The sequence below is a fragment of the Spermophilus citellus genome, assembly GCF_964194105.1.
Source record: "Spermophilus citellus genome assembly, chromosome: 15".
In the NCBI taxonomy this organism is placed as follows: domain Eukaryota; kingdom Metazoa; phylum Chordata; class Mammalia; order Rodentia; family Sciuridae; genus Spermophilus; species Spermophilus citellus.
In genome coordinates, this window is record NC_138195.1 from 50658176 (window position 1) to 50681028 (window position 22853).

General features: G+C 48.2%; 1 protein-coding gene across 12 annotated transcripts in view; it reads right to left on the reverse strand.

Moving 5' to 3' along the window:
- KCNMA1 (potassium calcium-activated channel subfamily M alpha 1) overlaps positions 1–22853 on the reverse strand; it is a 705800-nt gene that overhangs the window by 644047 nt on the left and 38900 nt on the right. The window contains exon 2 of one of the 12 annotated variants that reach the window (XM_081267521.1): positions 10651–10965. The exons of the other annotated variants lie outside the window; for them this stretch is intronic. Coding sequence (XP_081123647.1) covers positions 10666–10965 — 300 coding nt within the window. The 3' untranslated portion in view covers positions 10651–10665. Of the gene's footprint in view, positions 1–10650; positions 10966–22853 lie in introns of those variants that run through there. 12 annotated transcript variants of the gene reach the window in all.

Genomic DNA, 22853 nt, shown 5'->3' on the forward strand with positions numbered 1-22853 from the left:
GGGCCAAAATCCAAGAGATACTGGAAAAAAAGAAAAGAAAAGAAAGTAGATTGTACCAGGCAGAAAACAAGGATCTAGAAGAGAAGAACAGAGACAAGGATTCTTGGGGCTTCGGAGAAGGACATGCAATGAGGAGAGGTGTCCTGGAAGAATGCACCCGTCCTGGGAGCATTCCCTGGACCTGGAGCTCACATGTCCTGGTCTCTCCAGCCTCTTCCTTCCATCAAGCTGAGCCATCCCAGGTAAGCTCTGAGTGAATGAGAGAATGAACCAATGAGGAACTTGGAAAGCTGGGAGGAGCAGAAATCCCAGACACAGTCAAGGGAACTGTGAAGGCAGCTGCTGGCACGCTGCAGACTTCCCCTAGGGTGGGGGCTCTGCAGGGGTACAGACAGGGAGGTAGGAAAGGCAAGGCAGAAGCAAAGGAAAGGCAGAAGCCTTGACCTTGGGCTGGAGGAGCTCAAAAGAGGGAGTGACATCACGAGACCAGTGTTTGGGGAGATTCGTCTGCAGCCTCGTGCAGCACAGCCTGGAGAAGACAATGAAGCCCAGTCAGCAGAGGCAGGTATGATCATTTAGGCAGATGGTGAGAAGGTCCAGCAAGCCATCACCTCCCCAACCCAATCACTCTGAGAATTCCATCAAGGGCCACACTTGGGGACTGTGCTCCTTAGACTGGACCGAAAGTGTCCCCTAGTCCTTCAGCCCTATACTCAGCACCAGCCTCCTGCAAGTGGTCACCTTCCGCCTCCTGAATCCCGCCAGGCTGAGCTGTTCCATTTTTAGACCACAACTCTGATAGTAAGCTCTCCTTAAAGGGGAGGGACACGGGGCAGGGAAACAGGGAAAGAGCTTTTTCCCTCTGAGCACATTTTCCCAAAGTACATCTGTTCAACAATTTTATGAAGTAACATGTTAATATGTCAGTTAGGGCCATGGTAAGAAGAAAGCAGAAAAGAAGGGTATGGATGAAAGGCTGGGTGGATTCAACCTGCAGTTGAAACAGGGTCAGAAACAGATCTCAGGGCTGGGATGTAGCTCAGTGATAGAGCACTTGCCTAGCATGTGCTAGCCCTGGGTTCCATCCCCAGTACCATGAAGAAGGAAGAGAGGGAGGAGGAGGAGAAGGAGGAAGAAGGGAAATGGAGGAGAAGGAGGAGGAAAAAGAAGAAGAGAAGGAGGAGAAGGAAGAAGAACAATAACAACACCCTAGTGGTGACCAGTTGGGGATGGGGAGCTAGTGTGGACTGCCTTAGTTCCAATGAAGGATGTGAATCTACCCACTGTGTGACCTTGGACAACTGAGCTCCTGTGAGTCATCTTCCCCGCCTGTGAGATGACGTTAGTGACCATTCTCACCCAAGAAGGTGGTTTTGAGAATTACAGAGGTTGATGTGATGTTCCACTTGGTATCTCCATGGGATCCATGGTCAGCAGCTGATAACCATAATGGGCGCTGTGCTCAAGGTCATCTCCTAGTGCAGAAAAGCTCTCTAACATCCACAAGGCAGGCCCCCAGCTATGAGGCTGTCCCACAGCAGGTGTGTGTCACCCCCCCACTGGAATTTTCTCCCCACGGCTCTCATTCTCTCACCAGACAACACAGGGCAAACTGATGTCTGTTTGCCTCCTCAGATCTTCAGACACATGAAGGCAATGTGAAATAGTATCTTCCCTAGAATCATTGTGTTTCCCTCTTCATTTCATTTCTCATCTCTTTACCTACCACACAGACAAGATAAGGCAGCAATGATATGGAGAAAATATTTTTAAATGAAATAGCAGAAAATGACCTTGGAAATTACTGCCTAGGAATGCACCCCCGGTGCCCTCTGGAGACCTATTCAAGTAGAATCCTCTTGACAGCAAGCTGTGGCCCTCTAGGGAATGTCCCATCCCATCCCCCAGGAGCCCTGGCCTAGAGATGATGGAGGTTGGCTTCTGATCCTCTTGGTCTCCCAGGGACCCTGCTCAGGGCAGCCACCTGAAAAGTCCCCTGCAGCAGCCCTTCTCACCATGCATGAATGCTGTAGGAAGCATTTGAAAATAAGGTTTCCAATTACCACTGGCATGCCTGGAGTGCCCCGCTGCTGGCTGCAGCTGTCCCACGGAAGGCCAGTGACATCACCCGCAGGCCTGGCCATGCTGTTCCAAGGCTGGGCGGGGCAGAAAGATCCCCTGCAGGCTGAGCCCCCATCACTGGGGGCAGGAAGCTGCCACTTCCTCTCCAGAGGTGGGTACTGCTTAGGAATCCCACTCCCCTTCCTGGGGAGAATTCCATTGCCAAAACTTGGATTCGCACCAGGAAAGGTTCGGAAGCTATTCCAACATCCAGGACAGTTACAGCTGACTGCGTCTAAAAACTCACTATGTGTCCACCCTTGTCCTGGGCCCATGCAAGCCCAGAGAAGACATCTTCTCTAAATTCTCCCTGTACACACTTTCTGGAAAGAAAAATGAAATGCTCTTGCCTTTCTCTGCTACAGAGAATAAGGAAGGTAAGAGGGAGAAAGAAAGAAAAAAGGTGAAGGAAGAAGAGAATGAAGAGAAAACGAAGAGGAGAGAGGGGAATTGGGAATGGGGAAGGAAGACCGGGACAGGGAAGGAGAAAGGGCTGGCCTGTGGCTATTTTTGCCCTTGAGCACCCCTGCCTGGTCCCTCCCATTTCCTCCTCCCCTCCTACAGTGCCCAGGCCATGGGACAGCTGACCATGGGGAAAGGGACAGGATGCTTGCAGGACGATGTAACAGATAGGGCCCTGAGCCCTAACTCGAAGTTCAAGTTCAATGCAAAGCAGATTTCCCAAGGGTTGGGATCAGATTAATTGGAATTTGCAGGCTGTGCCCAGCTAAGATCCGTGTCTGTCACCTGTTAACCACATTCAGGCCCCTCTTAAAATCAGAACCTGCCATCCATCACCAACCCGGGATGGAGGCATGGCCAGAGCCTGGCTGTCCAGGGCTGACCCTCTGGCTGATGGCCTGCCTTACAGTGGCCAGGTTCCCTCACTGCCTTTCAGATATACACGAGGAATTCTTGAGTGAATACTAGTCCCTGGGGGCACTATGAGTAATCAGGAACACATTCATCTAAGGAACTAATTTAATTAAATGAGAAATCACAGGACCCTTGGCAAGGGAGAAGGAAGTAGGGGAGACTATTTGGTCTCCAAAATCAAAGGAAGTAAAGGGAAAGAGAAATCAAGAGCCTTACAAATTACCTGATTGAACCCTCAGAGCAAATTCATGGAATCGATTACACTAGCGAAAACTTAGGACCAGAGAGGTTACAAGGTGACCCTCGGTTGTACAACCTGTAAGGGACTCAAGTCTGAACTAGATTTCTGGACCCCACATCTGTTCTTTTTCCAATACCATATGATACATTTAATCCTGTAAATTTTTAAAAATTATTGTCTTGGGCTGGGGATGTGGCTCAAGCGGTAACGCACTCGCCTGGCATGCGCGGGGTGCTGGGTTCAATCCTCAGCACCATATAAAAATAAAGATGTTGTGTCCACCGAAAATAAATATTAAAAAATTCCTCTCTCTCTCTCTTAAAAAAAAATATTGTCTTGAACATTTCTTTATTTAGACGTATTGTCATAATGTTTCTGCTAAAAATAACCTGTAAAAGCATATGTCAATTACTGAAGAGCGTATTTTCAGTTTCAATTATATTTTCATTTCATTTCATTTTTGAACATTTTGAATGCGTCATAGATCCAGTCAGTCTCATATCTGAAGCTCAGAGAGTCTGACCCTTCTGTCTGTAGCTTCCGATGATTTTCACCCTTGCTTGATCATCTGGTGTGGGGGTGAATGGCTCGGGTCTGTATGGCTGGGTTTTTACCTACAAAAGTCCAGGACTGAATCTCCAAGTGCGTGCCTCCAGAGAGAATCTGCTGACAGACTCTCTGGGATGCCAGTGACACAAAACCACACCAGCTTAATGTCACAGCTTGGATTGCCAGGGTCACCCAGGCGGTACACATTCAAAGCAGATCTGACACATTTTCATAGGAGACATTTCTCCATCCTCCCAGAGCCAAGCCAAAGCCCAAAGGGGGAACTTCCCTTATCTCCTCTCTCCCTGGCCCTCCTGCTGAGGTCTTCCTGCTTCCTGGGATATGGTTGTCCTGGAGGGATGGTTTTGAACCAAGGATGGAGGTCTGGCTCCCTGGGTGTGGACCAAGGGCAAGGGCATGTCAGTTCTGGCTTAAACCTGACAATCTCATCTCTCAAGGCCTAGATCTGGGCCCTTTTCTATGTCTAACTTAAAGGGAGATACATCTTTCTCCAGTCCTAGGAGCCAAAGAGTTCTCCTGGACCTGTATGGGGGAAATTTTCAAAACTTTGAGATTTTAAAGTCTTTATGGGGGCCAGGGAAGAACCAGCAGTGAGGCTGTAATGACCTCCAGGCTGACTGCAGTGAAGGAAAGTGCACATCAGCACGCAGTCATATCCCACAGCAGCTGGGATAAAGGGGCACCCCCAGCATCACCCAGGAGAAAACATTAAAGCAGCAGAGGAGAGAGGCAAGGATTCTGCATGACTTCCACAGTCCCCGCCATCTGTATTTCCCTCTGTCTTTGAACCAGATATTCCCAGAACCTAAGGCAAGTAGGGATCATTAGTTTCCAAAGTCCTCAGTAGCCATCGCTCAAGGCATCCTCCAGAAAGCCCTCAGGAATTCATCTGATAGCCTCTGACAGGCACCTTTCTGACTAGGGATCCTCTATATTTTCTGCCATCTATCACTATTTCCTCTCAAAAAGAATGCATTGGTTAATTGATAACACACTTTCACACACACTCCAGATGTATCTACAGGTCCACAATCCCTCACCCGAAACCTTCTAGACCAGATGTGTTGTAGAATTCCAACTGTTTCAGAATTTAGGAAATTAATGAGGTGACTGACTCTATGGGGCTTAAGCTGCACATCATAATCAAAAACAATGACATTTCCACAATGACACATATCATGCTAAGCTGGAGACATGAAGATCATAAATTCGCCTTCCATCAGATCAGGGCAGGTTAGCCAGCCCAGGAATTCAATGACAATGTTCACTTTTCTGTTTGGAGGTGTTTTAGTCAGCTTTGTGTGTCACTGTGACCAAATTCTCCAACAAGAACAACTTAGAGGAGGGAGAGTTTATTGGGGGCTCACAGTTTCAGAGGTGTCAGTCCATAGATGGCTGACTCCATTGCTCTGGGCCCAAGATGAGGAAGTTCATGATGGGAGAAGGGCCTGGGGAAAGCTGCTCATCTCATAGTGGGGAATCAGGATGGGGGTAACACACCCTTCTATGGCATGCCCCCCAGTGACCTTCCTCCTCCAGCCATGTTCCACCCTCTTTTAGCGACCACCTAGTTGGTTCACTCAAACTGAGATGGACTTATTAGGTTACAGCTCTAATCACCTAACCATTCAGCTCTGAATATTCCTGCATTAATAGGAGCTTTTTGGGGAAAAAGATGGTGTGAACCCAGATAGGTACGTCATCACTCACACTTAAACAAAACACCTTACACTTCAATCCACCAGCCCAGTGCTCCTTGGGACTCAGTTTCTAAATCCATACTCTGGCTCTCAGAAGGGGCAGCCAAAAAATGGAAAGGAGAGAAGCCCTGGAATGGGCCATGATCAGAGAGGGGCTGCCAGGCCTGGGGGCCACAGTGTGCAGTGCATCCCAGGAAGAAGGAAAACATGGGCAGGAAACCACAGAGCAGGTCAGCAAGTGGCCCAGGAAGACCCTGAACAAAGCCTCAAGTGCAATGACAGGTGTGGGACAGGCTGAGGGTCACAATCAGGGCACTTGCATTTAGTCTCAGATTTGTGACAAAGAGCTACTCCAGTTTCCTCCTCTACAACCCAAGAGAGAGGAGTCACTCTAGTAGCTTGCAAATGGCGGGCCTTGGTCCATTGGATGATCATGAACTTCCCTGAATTTGTTACAAGCACTATTTTTTTTAATAACGTAGAATAGGATAAAATGAAATGGAACAGAATACCTCTTGGTGTTCTGGAACAGAAGTTCCTGTGCCTCTCCTTCTGGCTATTCTTTAATATCCTTTATAATACCCTCCATAATAAACCAGTAGTAATAAAAAAGTAGACTACCTCAAGCTTTTATGGCAAGAATTATGTGGGTTTCATGAACTTTTGTTTCTGTGAGCGATGCATGTGCATGTATATCTATAAATTCTAGCACAGTATATGCATACATATGTATACATGTATAAATATATATGTATACATAATGTACAGTTGTGTGAACAATGTATGGTGAGCTTCATATTGTAGCATATGTTCTAAAAAGTTTCAAATTTACTGTGCAAGGTGACTTTTTCTGAATCTTTTTAGCACAAATAGTCTGTAAATTATTTTTTCTGATGTCACAGAATCCAGGCACTCTGAATTAAAGCCACCCCAGGCTGAAAATCAAGAAGAGATCGTACTAAACCCTTTGTTTTTCAGGGTTTGCTTTAGCAACTAAGACCTGGCGACTCATTTTATATCTGCCACTCACTCCCTATGACCAGTTGGACACCTCCTTAGCTTCCCCATTTGTGAAATGCAGAGATTGACCACAGCAGACCTCCAATGTGGCAACTGCTCACGGAGAACTGGAGAAATGACAACACCTGGCTCCTACAGTGGCCGCAAGGGTCACATGAGGTCATACTCAGAATGGTGCCAGATGCCAGGTACAGTGGCACACACCTGTAATCCCAGCAATTCAGGAGGCTGAAGCACAAGGATTGCCAGCCTCAGCAATTCAGAGAGACCCTAAGGAACTTAGCAAGACCCTGTCTCAAAATAAAACATTTTGAGACAGGGTCTTGCTCCCAGTATCAAAAAAAAAAAAAAAAAAAAAGGAATGGTACCAGATCATCTCGATTCTAAGGTAGGTTTACGATTACTTTCCATATCTGGTGTTCCAGGAGGCTTTTGAAAGCAAGATGCATGATGTGCACGCAGTTTGCACCTTGGGATCAGAGCTAATGGCTACCCCAGGAGCCCCTAGACCCTGGCGACACACCACCACCACTCATCCCGCCTCATCCTAGCCTTGCAAAGCTCAGCTTGTCCCCTCAAGAAATGATGACCAGAACTCTGTGTTTGTTGCCCAGCTTCCTGGGAGACGGCAGTGGCATAGCAAAGGGATTACTTTGGATAAATATTTCTCTAAAGCTCATTCTTGCCACCACCACCAGAACACAAAGCAAGGGGGCCAGCTCCACAGCAGCACCACCGTTCTAGTCAAGGGGATCCTATGATGGTAAAGAGCAAAAGACCCCACTGAAAGTGAGCCCCACTATTGGGTATTGGTGGCAGAGGATGAGGAGCATAAAAGGAGGGGACCGCAGGAGCTGGTGATTTCCCATTCTGGGGCAGGGTTACTGCATCAAGCAGGGTATCATCTTTATAGCACTTAGCACTTGGGCCAGTGAGCTTGAGCTACGGCGTCGCATCGCAGTTCCACCCCAAGGCCACAGTGAGTATCCAATATGGCCTCCCCTGAAGCAGGAATCCCAGCTGTACCTTTCAAGACGTAAAGAACTCACTTCCCTGTGTGCTTTCCCAGGAGCCAGGGCGCTAGATGATAACACTCAGCTCTTACACTTCACTGACAGGCCAACAAGACTTAGTCTACTTGTCAGCTGAGAAGACTGGGATGTCTTGCCTGGGCCTAAGGCACAGGTTCTCAATCCCAGCTGTGCGTTAGAATGGCCCAGAGCTCTGAAAGTTCCCAATGTCCCCGTCACACCCAGATGCTCTTCAGCTTCACCCAGGCATTTGCCTTGTTATCTCCCCTTGAGATTTCCAACATGCAACGAGGCTGAGAACCAGGGCTCTAGCTTCTGCCTGTTGGTGCCTCAGCGCGAAGGTGCAACTCCCCGCTCTAGGCTGGGGCTGGAGCTTCCATAGCGAATGAGCTCCCAGATACAGTGGATGCTGCTGGTCTAGAGGGAGAACCAGATCTTTGAGAACCAGGACCCAAGGCACAAGTACTGGCCCCCGTTTTCCCAGCTGTGGACTGGGGAGAATGGTTACTGGCTTGAAAGGCACTGGTTTACAACAGCACTCCTCGAACTTCCACCTGCACACCTAAGGATCCAGTTAACATTCAGACTCAGGCTTAGTGTGCCTGGTGTGGGATCCAATCACACTTGGAGTAGCAGGGCCCAGCCCAGCATGCCTGACTCCCAGGTCCATATTCTTCCCATGGCTTCCCACTGCACAGGGGCCTATGGCCCAGCAACTCACCCTCCCTAACAGCAATCTGCCTCACTGAAACTTCTACTTTGATGCCCTTGCTCTGTGCCACAGGAGACAGCAAATGTGTTCTCCCCCAGGAGAGCTCCCAGGCATCTTATCTCCACCACCATCTCTTGGTCTCTCTTCCTCCATACAAAGCAAATAATGCCCCATCCCTTTCATTCTTCTCGTATGTCATGAAAAACAAAACTCTACACTGGGGACCTGCTTCTTAACTACCCACCCACCACAGGCTGTGCACAGTCCTTGGTGCACAGCACCGATCTAGGCACAATGACAGAGATACAGGAAGCAATTAATTCTGTAAGAGGGGTGCCATGGGCCCCACGGGGAGTGACATGAACAGCTGGAACATAATAAGGCTGGAACAAAGGAGGAAGACAGCCTCCCCCTTTCAGGCTGCTGTGTCAGGATGGCTGGCCTCTGCCCTCTGAGGTACCAGGGCCGTTCTCTAGGGCAGAGGCCACGTCAAGCCTGGAGATGCTGAAGTCCTGCTGCAGTCAGAACAAGGATCACTTGCCCTGTTTCACATTCGCTGTGTGCTAGGCCTTGAGGGCTGTTGAGTTATGGTCTGCTCTGGGAGACCTCACTCTGCCCTCACCAGGACCCCCCCGAGGACCTCACGAAATGCTCAGCATGACGGCATCCTGCTTTACCAAGGAAGAATGGATTCTGACAGATGTGAAGCAGCACGGCAAACAGGAGGTGATGGTGTTGAAATTGAATCCCAAGTTGAAGATTCTGCACTCTTTTTTTTTCCCCACATTTTTAGTTGTAGTTGACACAATACCTTTATTTTATTCATTTATTTTTATGTGGTGCTGAGGATCGAACCCATGGCCTCACACATGCTAGGCGAGCGCTCTACCTCTGAGCCACAACCCCAGCCCCAGAACCTGCAGTCTTGACTGCCACACAATCCTGCCTGCTCCAGGGCTGGGAGGGACCCAGACGCTGACTTCTTTCAAGACACGGATTTCCAAAGTACAAAATGGTGCACTCCTGAGCAGGCTGCAGTTCAAGCCTTCCTCACACCACTTCATATGAGAGTAAGAACAGCCAGTAACTTCTTTGCACTTAATACACCAGTTCCTGTATTAAATTACATATTTATATACACACACACATGAATTATACATATATAAGAATACACACCTATGCCATCCTTATTAGATAATATGAAGACCTTAGTTTTGCAGATGAGAAAACTGGAGAACAGAGAGGTTAAGAAACTTTCCAGAGTCTCACAACTAGTCAGTGGTGAAGCAAGTATTTAAACTCTGATGGTCCAGTTTCCAGGTTATGCTTGTGCCTTCATCCCACTGTTCCCAAGGGTTTCCATTGATGACATACATGAAGAGTGCAGTCCAAGGCCTCTGGGTGCCTTCTGTGACCACAGTGCCCAGCCCAGGGGCAAATCGTTAGTAGGTATGTTGGTAAATGCCTACTGATGGCCCACAGGTGCCTCCAAGCCTATTTTTGGATCCCACATGGCCATCTAGCTATAATTAGCAAGACTCCCTCAGGACTGAAGTGAAATTAGGAAGGTGGGACTAGAGACCAGGAGCTTAGGACAGTGCCTCCGGACATCTGCAGCAGAGAAGCCCTGGTGGTTCTCACGAGGACCTCTTCCAGAGGGGGACAGCACGGCCTGGTCAGGGGGTCTTTCTCTTGGGCAATGTGGTTTTCCCATGGCTTTTAGTGGCCTTCTCAATTCTGAAGAATGTTTCCTAGCATTCCCCAATAAAATCAAAAAAGATGAGTGACCCTATTCTCCAAAGGTCAGGAGGCCAGGATTCTGGTCCTGGCTCTGCCTCTGATTGGCCCAGTGACCACGGGACTCCATTGTTCTGGGTTTCAGTTTTGTCTCTGGAATTGGAGAGGTCAGACAGGTCATCAACGAAGTCCCCAGCCATCTCGCAGATCTCACAAAAAGGGCCACTGAGTAAGCCCTGTGGTCAGGATCAAAGCCAGTTGTTCTACAGAAGGATCTGAGGGAGCACCTGGCCAACCCACTCAGACTCAAGAACCGGGTGTGACTTCTCAGACTGCTGGCGCTGGGCTCAGGAAGGAGAGAGGAACTGACTCCCATCATGTCCTCCATGCCAAAGAGGAAACGGGAGTTGTCCCACCTCCTCTCTCGCTCCAGATCTCCTGGTGCCCAGTGCACTGCCTCCCTGGGGACTCAGGTGTCACACTGCAGATGCCTGCTCATCTAGAGCACTGGTGAGGACGGACACCCATTCCCCATACGTGTGTCGATATGCACACTCGTTGTCTGTCTGTTCCCCACAAGGTGAGCCGCACAGGGACAGCCCGTTTCTGAGGTGTTTGACTTTACAGCGATGGGCAGGCACCAGGCACTCGATCCCATCAGATGACCAGGTGAGCCATCTTGCCCTCTGGCCCTCCTTCCTCTGGGCTGAGTGCCTGGCTGCCAAGTTCTGGGAGTCTGTGAGCTTCTCCCTGTTTTTCTGTTTTGTCTCCCCAAATGGGAGTCACTAAATCAGAGCGGCTGGAAGGGGAATCAGGGAGACCAGGAAAGTCTCTGGAGCAGGTGGTTTCTGCAGGGATGAGTTGGTGATGTCCAGTCAAGGGAGGGGAGGATGGAGAAAGAAGGAGCACAACGCTCGGGAACTGGTCTTCATGGGATCTCACAGCTGCTGGGATCTCCTAAGGGTGTACAGAGGGAGAGAGGCCGGGGTGGGACATGAAGGGAGGCTGATGTCAAGGACAGAGGGACTTAGATGTCAGACCAAAGAGCATCCATTTTCTCCCTCAGCTCAGGTATCACCAAACTTTTCTGCAAGGGTCTCTTGCAATTTCCCAACTCAGCCACCTCAATGTAAAAGCAACCATAAAAGAAACAGAATTGAATGTGCATGGCTGTGTTCCAATAAAACTTTATTTATGGGCACTGGAACTTGAATTTCTCATCATGTTCATAAGTCAAAAAATAGTATTCTTCTTTCAGTATTTTTTTTCAACCATTTAAAGATACAGAAACCCTTCTCAGCTCATGGGCTATCCAGAGACTGGGGCCCGCAGACCTCTGCACAGGCAATGGGGAGCTTGGAAAGGTTTCATGTAAAGGAAGGACAAGGTCCGTGTCACATTTTCCAGAGACCTCCCTGGCAGCTGGGAGAGGAAGAGGCTAGGGGTAGTGATGATTTCAGAGGCTGGGAGACCCCTCAAGGGGGATTTGAAATGTTTTAGGTAAAAGTAGAAAGAGGCCTTAGCAAAGAAAAGGAGACATAGAAACTCCCCTGGAGAGTGGTTTTGGTCTCACCCATTAGAGCCAATAGAGCAGGTGTCCCTCATCCTAATAAAGTGGATCAACCCTAATCACTTCACCTCCCTACACACACCTAGCTAAACTACCCACTGAAAAGGACCTCGAGGTCTACAATACTGTCTTTGTGCACATAGAAGAAAGAGTCCTTATATTCCAGAGAGGGGATACTAAAATCTTAAGGGATGAAATGCGACTTCAACATGATTCAACAAATGAAAAACGGGTATGGGCTGGGGATGGAGCTTTGTGGTACAGCACTTGCCCAGCATGTGTAAGGTCCTGGGTCCCAGCCCCAGGACCCCAGGGCCAAACAATGAACACAGCAAAAACAGTTGCAATCTCTACCAGCCCTCCTCCCCTGGTCCAAGCTTGGGAAATGCAGAGCCATGTGGGCCAGCCCTAGAATCACTCCCGCATCCCTAAGATAGGCAAATGGAAAAGAGCCTTTTGCTCCCTCCAGAGAGGCACCTTTTTGTGTGGCAGAAGAAACACAAGTTCCAAGCTATTAGCAGACAAGGACATAGAACAAAACGCTGACCTGTCCCTTAAGGCTGGACCATGGCTGTAGGTACCTTTAAACTTAGAGCACAACACATGTGAGCTTGCAGGTCCTGAGCCTGGAAAAATCCCATGTTTGGCTTCACATTCTTTGGTCACCATCATAAAGTTCTTAATAAATTTTGAATAAGGTTCCCCTCTTTTTTCCTCATCACTGAACTGTTCAAATGATGTGGCCCACCCCACTCAGAGGAAAGTGGCTAAAATCACATGCCTCGTTAGTGGTGGCGTCAGGGTTAATCCAGACACTCAGACACCAGCTCCGGCCTGCCAACCATGACACTGTCAGAAATTAAATTTAAGTGCCTACTCAATTCCAGGCTGCTAAAATGCCGAGCCAGGACAGACGCCACATTCTGTTTGACACCCAAATCTGGACCTCTAATTCAGGCAGGATGAAAACTTGATGGCCAACTCCTTGCCTCCCTCTACTTCCTCCTCCTGGAGGCCATTCCTCCTCAAGTGGCCACCTCCACCAGCTCCAGAGTCACCTCGGGAAGGTGACTAGAAATGCTTCCTAGGGCAAGCCAACTGCAGGACACCTGACCCAGCCCAGCCCCATCCTGCAGCTCCGACCGACCACAGACCCACCCACAGGCTCCTTGGCAGATGACAAGAGACTTGAAAGAGCATCTGAGTTTCTGAAGGGACGGGAGAGAACCGGAACAGGGGCCCCATTCTGCAAGCCACCCTCCATCTCTGATCTCCAGACAAGAAAGCGTGCTGTAGAGTAAAACCTCTTTTTAAAAATTCAGAGAACCAGGAGACATGCTCTCAGGATATATAGCTCTGAAGTTCCACGTCTTTTATTTTCCAGAGGTTGAGAAGACTGGAAATTTCTCCAGCAAGATCAAATGAACTGCCTTCTCTAGCCATACCCACCAAGACAAAAGCGGGGTCCACTCATGGTCACTACTGACCGTGAGTCCAGCGCATGCACTCTGGAGCTAGTCCGCCTGGGTGCAAATCCAGACTCTGACCTTCACTAGCTGATTGGCCTGGACAAATGACTTCACCTCCTCCTCGTCCCTCAGTTTCCTCCTCTGTAAGACAGAAACTAACCATATCTACCTCCTACAGCTGTTAAGAGACATAGCAAGTCAATATATGTAGATTAAGAGCTTAATAATTGTGACAATTAATATCATGATCTTCACATTCTGTTTAGGGCCTTGAAGAAATGCTCAGCAGCAAGCAACCTCGGCCTTGTCCTGCCCTGATTGTCACCTTCTAGGATCCCTAGCAAGCAGAGAGTGTTGCCCTTTCTCACCAATTGTAAGGAAGTGCTGCCCCACAGGATACCCACAGGGGCAGCCCTCAGACCGTGCCCCTCAGGGCCTCTTTGACCCGTGTGGTAGAAAACTTGGTATACACCTAGGTGTTTGCTTCCCTATTTGCTTCTAGATGATAACTTCAGCCAGCACTGACAGTAAGTGACTGGTTAGCAACAGGCACAACCCCGGAGGATGGGGCAGGAGCCCACCAGGGAGGTCCCACTTCATCTGTGATTCTTCTGCACCTACATCCAGCCACCAGTCCCATTTGCCATTGCGCAGGGCAAAGCTGACTGTGGAGAGGTGAGATCATTCCAGCACCTCCCTCAGTTCCACTTCAGTCAGCAGTGCCATGGGTCCCCAACCTGCTGGCTATAAATACCCACAGGCCTGGGTCTATCAAGGGTTAATGGCAACCCTAAGTGGATCTCACAAGCATGGCTACTCTTGAGACCTCTGACTACCCAGCTCCTCTCTGGCCTTGACCTTTGCTCCCTGGACTCACTAACAGGACTTTCTCCTGGTGAGCCCTGCTGTGGTCAGGCTGAGGCTCATCAGAAATGAGGTCAATGTCTCACTGGCCCAGTTTCACAAAAAGATGGATGAGGGCACAAATGGCCTCTAGAATCCAGGTCCTGGCAGGCACACACTTTTCAGAGTCTGGGTGGAGATCATTTCTCACATGGGGACACTGGCTCAGAAGGCAGATGGTATCGGAGTCCTGGTTGTGATACCAGGAGAGTTTCATCCCAAGAAATGATGATTACAATACATCGGAATACTGTGTTTGGCTGTCAGAGCCCAGACAGCTAAAATTTTTCAAAATCTCAAATCTGAGTACTATGACAGTGACCAGCTTGGTGACAGAAAGCTCATCCTGGGGGGGAAACACTCATCTCGCTCTTACAGCTCCAAGTGTCTCTGTTTCCTCCTCATGGTTCATGTGAGAACAAGTAAGACACAGACTTCATCAGGTTATGGTCACAGAGACACCAACTGATATAATCAAAGATGGCATTTCATATACTCAATAATCAATGTTGGAAGTAGGAAGAAGACGCATCCAAAGTACATGACTTGATTTTCTACTATGCTCTTAATTGGATTCCTTCCACTATATGGACTCCATGCACACAGTAGGACCTCAAAAAAATATTCCTTAATCTGCCTTGCAGGTGCCCTGCACTTGACCCAGCTTTTTCCACTGTCACTTCCTCCATCACTGTTTGTTTAAAAATTAAATATTCTCCAAGGATAAGCTCAAATGTTACATCCTCTAAGTAGGTTTCTGTGCTTGGTGATTCCCCAGAAAACAAGCTGTCCTGTCCTGTTTTCGAGTTTCTTTGGCATCCAAGAACACACATCCTCATCCTTTCAACAATCCCCTCCTGTGTGGGTGTATTGCACACCCCATCAGACCACAGCCCCATGAGGACAACAACAGTCTCACTTGAGCTTTTATCCTCAACACCAAGCCTCCTGTAACAGAACAGTGATCCATGGGAGGTGATGTTTCTTTAGGGAAAGACTGCAGAACTCCTTTCCAAAACTCTTCTCATGCAACCAGAAAGCCAGGCTGGCCTTTAAGGAACTGCATTTTTATCAAAAATAGAAGCCAGTCTGATCGTACATGTTATATCACAATAAAACAGAAGGTCCAAGTCAAACAACATGTTGATCAACACACATTTTCAATTCTCTGTAAATAATAGAGGGTACCCATTTTCATCCAGCACCCTTCTAAAATCAGGATACAGCAATCTCTATTTCTGAATCAGATGGGAGATCAATACGTTTCACTATGATCATTGGCAGGATGAGGAGCAAATGTTATCATTGTGACACAGGTTCACACGGCCACTGTTCCTAAGCTAGTCTCACTATGCTGGAGCTGATGGAGGAAAAACAGTACAGATGCATGCCAGACAGCCTCCTCTTGTGCTCCACATGGAACATGTCCTGGATCCTGTCCTGACCAGGCCACCCTCCCCTGTCCACATCCATGGAAGCACAGACAAGAAGTCTGGTTACAGGTAGATAACAAGTTCTGTTCCATTTTCTGAACAAAATGGAAATGCAGTGATATTAAATGACTTGGCCCTAATATCGGTAGATATTAGATGTTACCTTTTATTAAAAAGCTAATAATCCATCCAATTTTTCAAATTAAGCAAAAAGACTCAATATAATAAGTTAGAATAATTAAGACTAATATTAATAGAATGGAATCATGAGGGAAGAGGAGGAGAGTAAGTTCTAGAACCTACATTTTCCCCCCACATCAAATGTGCTGATAATGAAATAACAGACTCGAGTTATTATGTGCGTGATATCAGAGCAGTTATTGGCCACTGCACGGGCTCTGCTCTCCTTAGATGGCTGTAAATGTCTAAGGAAGTAGGGAGCATTCCTTAGTTAGTCCTCAGTATCCACTCCTAGCTCTGCTTTTATTTTATCTGTTATTATTGCTGGACTCCATTGTCTTTGCAGAATCTTCTTTTGTTCTCTTTTCCTTGCTCAATAAAATGATGTATTTCCCCACTTTCTAAATAACCTTGCACCATAATTCCTAACAAAGCACCAGTTGGACTTTTATTTTTCTTCTGAATCTCTCACCTTCCGCCTTGTGAGGTCTGAGCACCTTCTCTGCTTGGAGATTCAACACTAAGGCTGCACCGTCACAACCCTGCAGCCCGCAAGACGCATCCTCTAAGGCCACAGACAGCAGACTTGTGTAAACAGGCAGTGGAACTCTCGAGGTAGAGATGAAACATTTGTATTTCTCTCCAAGCATTTTAAAAGGGAAAGCAAAACTCATTATACAAGCTAAACCCACTTCTCCATGCTGAAGTGTCCAAACAGACTTTCCCTGGCAGCACGCACATCTACGGTTCTGCATTATTAGGAGAAGCCAAAAGAGGAGGGAGAAAGAGGCTTTTTCTCATAATCTTAGAAAGATCAAAGTGAAAAGAACAGAGCAGAGAGTGCCAGGGATTCTGCCCAGTGAGCTCTGCTCAGCGGGGTAGATGCGGGCCTCAGCTCTGTGCAGCTCTCAGGATGTTTCTAGCAGAACGGGCAGAAGGCAGCAGCCGGCCTGCCCCCCACCACCCCGGTAATAGCCGCCACCCCTCAGAGCCTGTTTCACTTTCCCAGGCACTTTCCTATCTCATATCGATCAACAGGCAAACATTTACTGGGTGCCTAGCAGATGCACAGCTGAATGTGGGAGACAATCTCACCAGCCAATCGTTTTGCTGCCCTTATCTTCATTTATAGGTGCTACTCTGAAAACATAAAACAAATAAACAAATGATGCCCAGATCTGCCCACAAGAAGTTTGTAGTTTATTTGGAGACACAAGAGTCCCATGCAAAGATAAACAGACTGCTATTCGAGGTTAGTGTCCTTCGAGCTTTGGTCAGAATGCTAACATTTAAAGGGCAAGTTCAAAGAGGGGCCTAGATGCTGCCCTGGAAGGTTCTATTTCCATGGGTCTGCAGTGTGGGCCCCTCTGTTTTTAACAAACATCCAGTCACAAGAATTAAAAATTAATGACATAAAACACTACACCAAGTGGTAAGTGAATCAGTCATCCATGCTGGCCAAGGTCAAAAGACTCCACCAAGGTCAGACATAAGGAAGCCAAGAAATGGAAGGAAAAGAAGTTTTCAGTGGAAAATTGGGTCCCAGGCAAAGGTGCCATACACATGATGGGGACATCATGCAAACCTCCCCACCATCCCTGTGTGTTGTCTGAATGCAATTGATGTATTTTGCATTCAAAAGGCTTCATCCCCTTCAAAGAACAACCTCCTCGTGGAAACAGCCCCTCGGCTCTGTCCCACTCCAGGGAGACTCAAGTGTTCTACTGGACCAAGTGCTGGCCCCAAGAACGTGGAGCCAGGAAGAAAGCCACAGTGGCCACGCACCTCATCTGTCCCCACTGTGCAGGTGCCAGACGAGAAAACAGGAACACAGCCACGGGGCCCAACAGCAACACCTCTAACAGAGCCAGCAGGCAGCCACCGAAGCTCAGGCAAATAAACACATTAAGACGGCTGTGTGCAGTACAGGACTCCTCCAGGCCTGAGTGACCTCATCCCCGCCAGCCAAGGTCAACTCCAAAGTCTTAGTCAGCCTCCTTTTCTGGGGGCTCAGAACAATGTCCTTGCCAACACTGTTCATGGGACCAGAAGGTTGGACAAGGCCAAAAGTGAGGCCAGAAGCCAACAAAGTGAATGCAGGCAGCAAGCGGCTAGACACAGATTCAAGCCCACAGCCACCAGAGTAAATCCCACTCCACCTGATCCTGACCTCCTCCTCCAGTAAGCCCTCCTGGGTCCTGCTCACTGGCTGATGACTCATTTCTCCTCTGAATGGATAGAGCAATGCTTCTTAAATCAGCTGGGTTCCTGCACCAATACCACTGGGAAGTCACTGGAAATGCAAGCTCCCAGACCTAACCACAGAGCAAGGAAACTGGACAGAGTGATGGTGGGACCCAGCCATCTGTGCTTTAACAGTGTCCCTCGGGTGTTTCTGAAGCAGGCCTGAGTTTGGGAACCACTGACCTATGGGTGAGAGTCTGGACAACTAGACAGATGTCGGGCCTTCTCTCGCATCTCCCTGTGCTCCTGGATCCCCAGAGCCTGGCTCTCAGGTGACATCCCTCCCCGACCTTGCCCACACAGGGGCCCCAGCAAACATTTCCTTAGTGAACATCAGTAGGATGGAACGAGCTGGAGCTCCTCTGCCACCATGGCATTCAGAAATCACAGAACCCGCATGGAAAGAGGGTGCAGACCAGCGCCCATCAAGCTTCTCCTCTCTCTTCCATCAAACCCTCCACTAATGCCAGGGTGTTCGCTGCCCCATCCATTCACTCAGCAAATATTGACTGACTGTGGATGCCAGGCACACACAGATGCCCCTGAGCGTGAGCAGACCAGACAGACGAGGACCCATTCTCCAAGGCAACCAACATTCCCAATGAAGGAGACGCCTAGTCAACGTTAATGAACTCCATGTATACTAACCCTAAGAAACACTGGACAAACTCAAGTTGAGGGATATTCTATGAAAACCACTAAAAACACCTTTTGCAAGTGGCAAATTCAAGAAACCTAAAGAAAGATGTGAGACACGAGGGAAAAGACCAAGAAGACATGACAGGTAGATGTCATGTGGGAATTTGGACTGGATCCTGGAAAAGACAAATAGTATTCATGGGAAAACTAGGGATATTGGAGGAAGGTCTATACTTTGATGAGTAGTTTTTTGTCTGTTTTGTTTTGTTTTGTATCTGTGATACTGGGGATTGAACTCCCCCACCCTCTGAGCATGTTACCTCTGAAATTTCCCATTTACTGGAATTTCCCATTCCAGTCCTCTACTCCTTTCTTCTTTTCTTTCTTTTTTCCCCCCTTAGCACAGGATCTTGTTAAATTGCCAAGGCTGGCCTGGCCTTCTTCCTGCCTCAGCCTCCAGAGTCACTGGAATTATAGGTATGCGCCACCCCCACCCCTCCCCACCCCACCCCCCACCACCAGCTGGTGAGCAGTTTTAGACTAATGTGAAATTCTTGGATTCCAACATGTTCTACTCCATGGTTGGATGCGACTGAATACCAAGGGCAGCCAGCTGCAGCGGATATAAGAAGTGTCTGCACTCATTTGCAACTCTTCAGCCTAATATTTTGGATGGCGAACCCATTCAAGTAAGAAGGGTCTGACAGGAAGGGGTGTTGCCAATCACAAGTTTAAACAAGGGGGTGCCTCCTCTAGAAGGTGGCATGTGAGCAGGACCTGGAGGTAGGAAAGGTGTCACCAGGGGTTTTGCAAATGAGTATAAGGCCAAAGTCAGTCTGGCCATGATTTCTACCGGTGCCTATTCTATCCAGACTAAGTCTGATTGCCCTTTGAATACTTAAAAGTAAAGCTGGGTGCCACTCCATCTTCCCTTTTGAGGGCACATGACAACCCTGCACTTGTGGCTCCCAGAGCATGCCCAGGAGGCTGAAGCCCCACCAAGAGGACAGAGAGAGTGGCAAAGGAGCTGGGGTCCAAGAAGCACTCAGCTCTTTTATTCTGGAAAAGGCCTGGGCTCCTTTTCTTACTGACAAATCACATTAGTTCCTACTTCTATCTCTCTCAGACAGAAGGATGGCCCTGTGCTCATCCTTCTCAGCATCTGGATTTCTCCTCAAAGCACTGTCCATATGTGCCCAGAACCTGGAGCAGTGCGGCTCAGAGTGGGGCTCGTGTGAGCAAGCAGACGTGAGTCAGGCTGCAACTCCATCTAATGACTCAAGCTGTGTCCCACTCAATTCCCAATTCCCAACCCTTCAGAAAGGACTGGACACCATAATCCAAAAGCAAAACAGTCCAGTCCCCAGAACAGACAATATGAAGTCCTGAGTTCTAGGGACCTCAAACAAGTCCCCCCATTCCAGACACCAGTTCTCCACTTGCAGAGGGACTGGTTGGGGTTAGTTCATCAGCAAGATTCTCTCCAGTTCTCACACTGCACAATCAGTAATGTACCACATGAAACTGTGCATGGTAATTGCAGCTTCAAGGTACAACGTGGGGTCGTAATGGTAGCAGTGATGAGCTCTAAGGGTTCCTACCCCAAGTGAATCACCAAGATTTCGAATGACAATTGTTACTATTAATATAATAATACCTTAAATTGCAGAGTGCTTTTCCATTTACAAGGTACTTTTACACTCATTATCTTGTGTGATCCTCATAAGAACTCTAAGAACTCGGTGAGAGTGGTAGGAAAGATGTTATTTCTTTTGCACAAATGAGAAAACCAAGTTCAGTGGCCATTCAATTAGGGGTGACAGTTCCAAGCCCTGTACGTGGGTCATTTGATGCTCTGTCCTCTTTCTATTGCTTGGTGCTGTATCTCCTGCTACAAGGACCCATGCCACCACCTATGTCCCAGTCTCCACAAGTTCTGACCAGGTTGGTTTGAGGTGTCCCCACTATAGGGAAAGCCAGGATCCCCCTGGAGGGGCAGGCAACCAACGGGCATGCAGAGCTGCCTGGGCTCAGCCCTTGCAATGTGTCCCTGGGAGCACAGCCCTTCCCCAGAGAAGGGGGCAGCTGCATCCCACATTGGTTTCCCTATGGCTCAAAATAGAACAGATGAGATATCACAACTGAGCTCACTGCAGCAGCAGATGTCTCTAAAATAATTAAATAAAGGGAAATGGGAGTGTGAAGGAAAAGCTCCAATTTCTGCTGGTGTCCCACACCAGGGACGAGACAGGAACGATGGCCAAAGTCAGGCCAAGCGGGCAGCTAGCTCCTCTGGAAGGGCTGCAATTCTAGCCATCCTGCCCCAAGCTGTCCCAGCCTTAGCAATGTACGATCCTTCTCCCTTGGGCTGCTCTTTCCAAAATGCAAGGGATAACTTCAGCTCTTGTCTTCCATGAGGACAGAGGATGTCCTCCCGCCAGCCTCCAGTTTTCCGTCACCAAGCAGCCCAGGTTTCCTATGACGACCATGCACAAAGCCTGGCCAAGTGTGCCCAGAGTGGGTGACCACTGTGTGTCCTGTGGAAGAGGAACCAGCAGGAGAGCTCTGTGCTGGAGCCTACCCTGCACATGGTGTCCACCCCTCAGTGCCCGACCTGCCACAGGATGCTTATCTCCCAGGCATCATCTCCACGGCTCTCAACAGGGGTTAAAAGCACATAGCTTATCTCTTCACAGAGCTGTGAGGATAGAGTGAGAACGTACTAAGAAAACACTTTCCAAAACTTATAAGTCCCACACAGCAGTAAGAGAAGGATACTCCATGCCCTGGGGTCAGGACTGATCACCAGGCACCGAGCTGGCCTCCGTTCTTCTGGTTCGATGGATCATGTACCTGAGACCTGGCCAGAGGGGTGGGGGCAGAGTCCAGCCCCCCAAACCTTCCTACACATGATCCTCTTCCCTAGTGGAGAAGCAGAGGAGGATGCTGGGGAGGTGGGCAGGGCAGAGCCACGCACAGTGGGGAGCTGCCTGATCCACGGTGCTTGCCTCTGACGCTGCCCCACCAGGGAAACACGATGGTAAGAATAATCAGGCCACAAAGGTAGAAAATGTCCTTTAATTATGTTATAGGACTGAAGTCCGGAGTCATTTATTATGGCAGTCAGGCCACCTGGGCCAGCATAATGACCCAGCAGAACAATTGCTTAGAAAACTCCCACAGTCCTGCTGGAAGTTCAAGCAAATGGAGAAAAGTGTTCAGTAGCAAACAGCCAGGTCTTCTCTAATTCCTCAAGCCAGTAATGGGATAAAAACAAGGCCCAAGGGCTGGGGATGTGGCTCAAGCGGTAGCTCACTCGCCTGGTGTGCGTGCGGCCCGGGTTCGATCCTCAGCACCACATACCAACAAAGATGAAGATGTTGTGTCTGCCAAGAACTAAAAAATAAATATTAAAAAATTCTCTCTCTCCCTCTCTCACTCTCTCTTTAAAAAAAAAAAAAAAAAAACAAGGCCCAATATGGCAATATGTAAATCAACTGAAGTGTAACTGATGTGATTCTGCAATCTGTATACGGGGTAAAAATGGGAGTTCATAACCCACTTGAATCAAAATGTGAAATATGATATATCAAGAACTATGTAATGTTTTGAACAACCAACAATAAAAAATAAATAAATAAATAAATAAATAAATAAAAGATGCATCCAGCAGATGGACTCCAGGGGCTGACCATTCTCTGTTAAGTCTGCATTTAAGTGATTTGAGGAACAGTCATACGACAGGAATGTCCAAATGCAGAAAGACCTCAGTGTTGGGAAAGGGGTACTTCCCTCCTGTCCAGTACCTGGATTTTCAGTCCTGACCGTAAACCCCTCTCTGCCGTCAGACAGGTTAGATTATCTGATCATAGTGTCAAATGCACTCATTAATGTGGACAGACCAAGGTGGAAGGGGCCAGATAAGATACTAAGAAACTGTTGGGGGAAATCAAAGGCAAAGGGAAGGATTTGACAGCTCATAAACAGACCAGAAATAGCCTCTGAACACTGGAAGCGATGACCGTCCTGACTCGAGAGACATAAATACAAAATGAAATGACAATGAGATAGGATGTCTCACCTGTCAGACTGGCAAAAATCAAAAAGTGTGGCGAGCGCCTGAGTCACAGAGGATCTGGGGAGAAGGGATTCACTTCTATCACCTCCCTCTCCAATAGTCGATTTGGTAATACCTATCCTTGTATAAACAGCAGATCCCTCTCAATGCAACCGATTCTACTTTGAAAAACTGCCCAACAGATATCCTAACACATGTGAAAAAAAGACTCAGGCATAAGATTATTCATTGTTTGAACGGCAGCAGATGGGAAGTGGCCTAAACGTCCAAATCACACAAGTACATTAAACAGATGAGAAGTCTACCTTCAAGTTTACAAGAGAATGCTC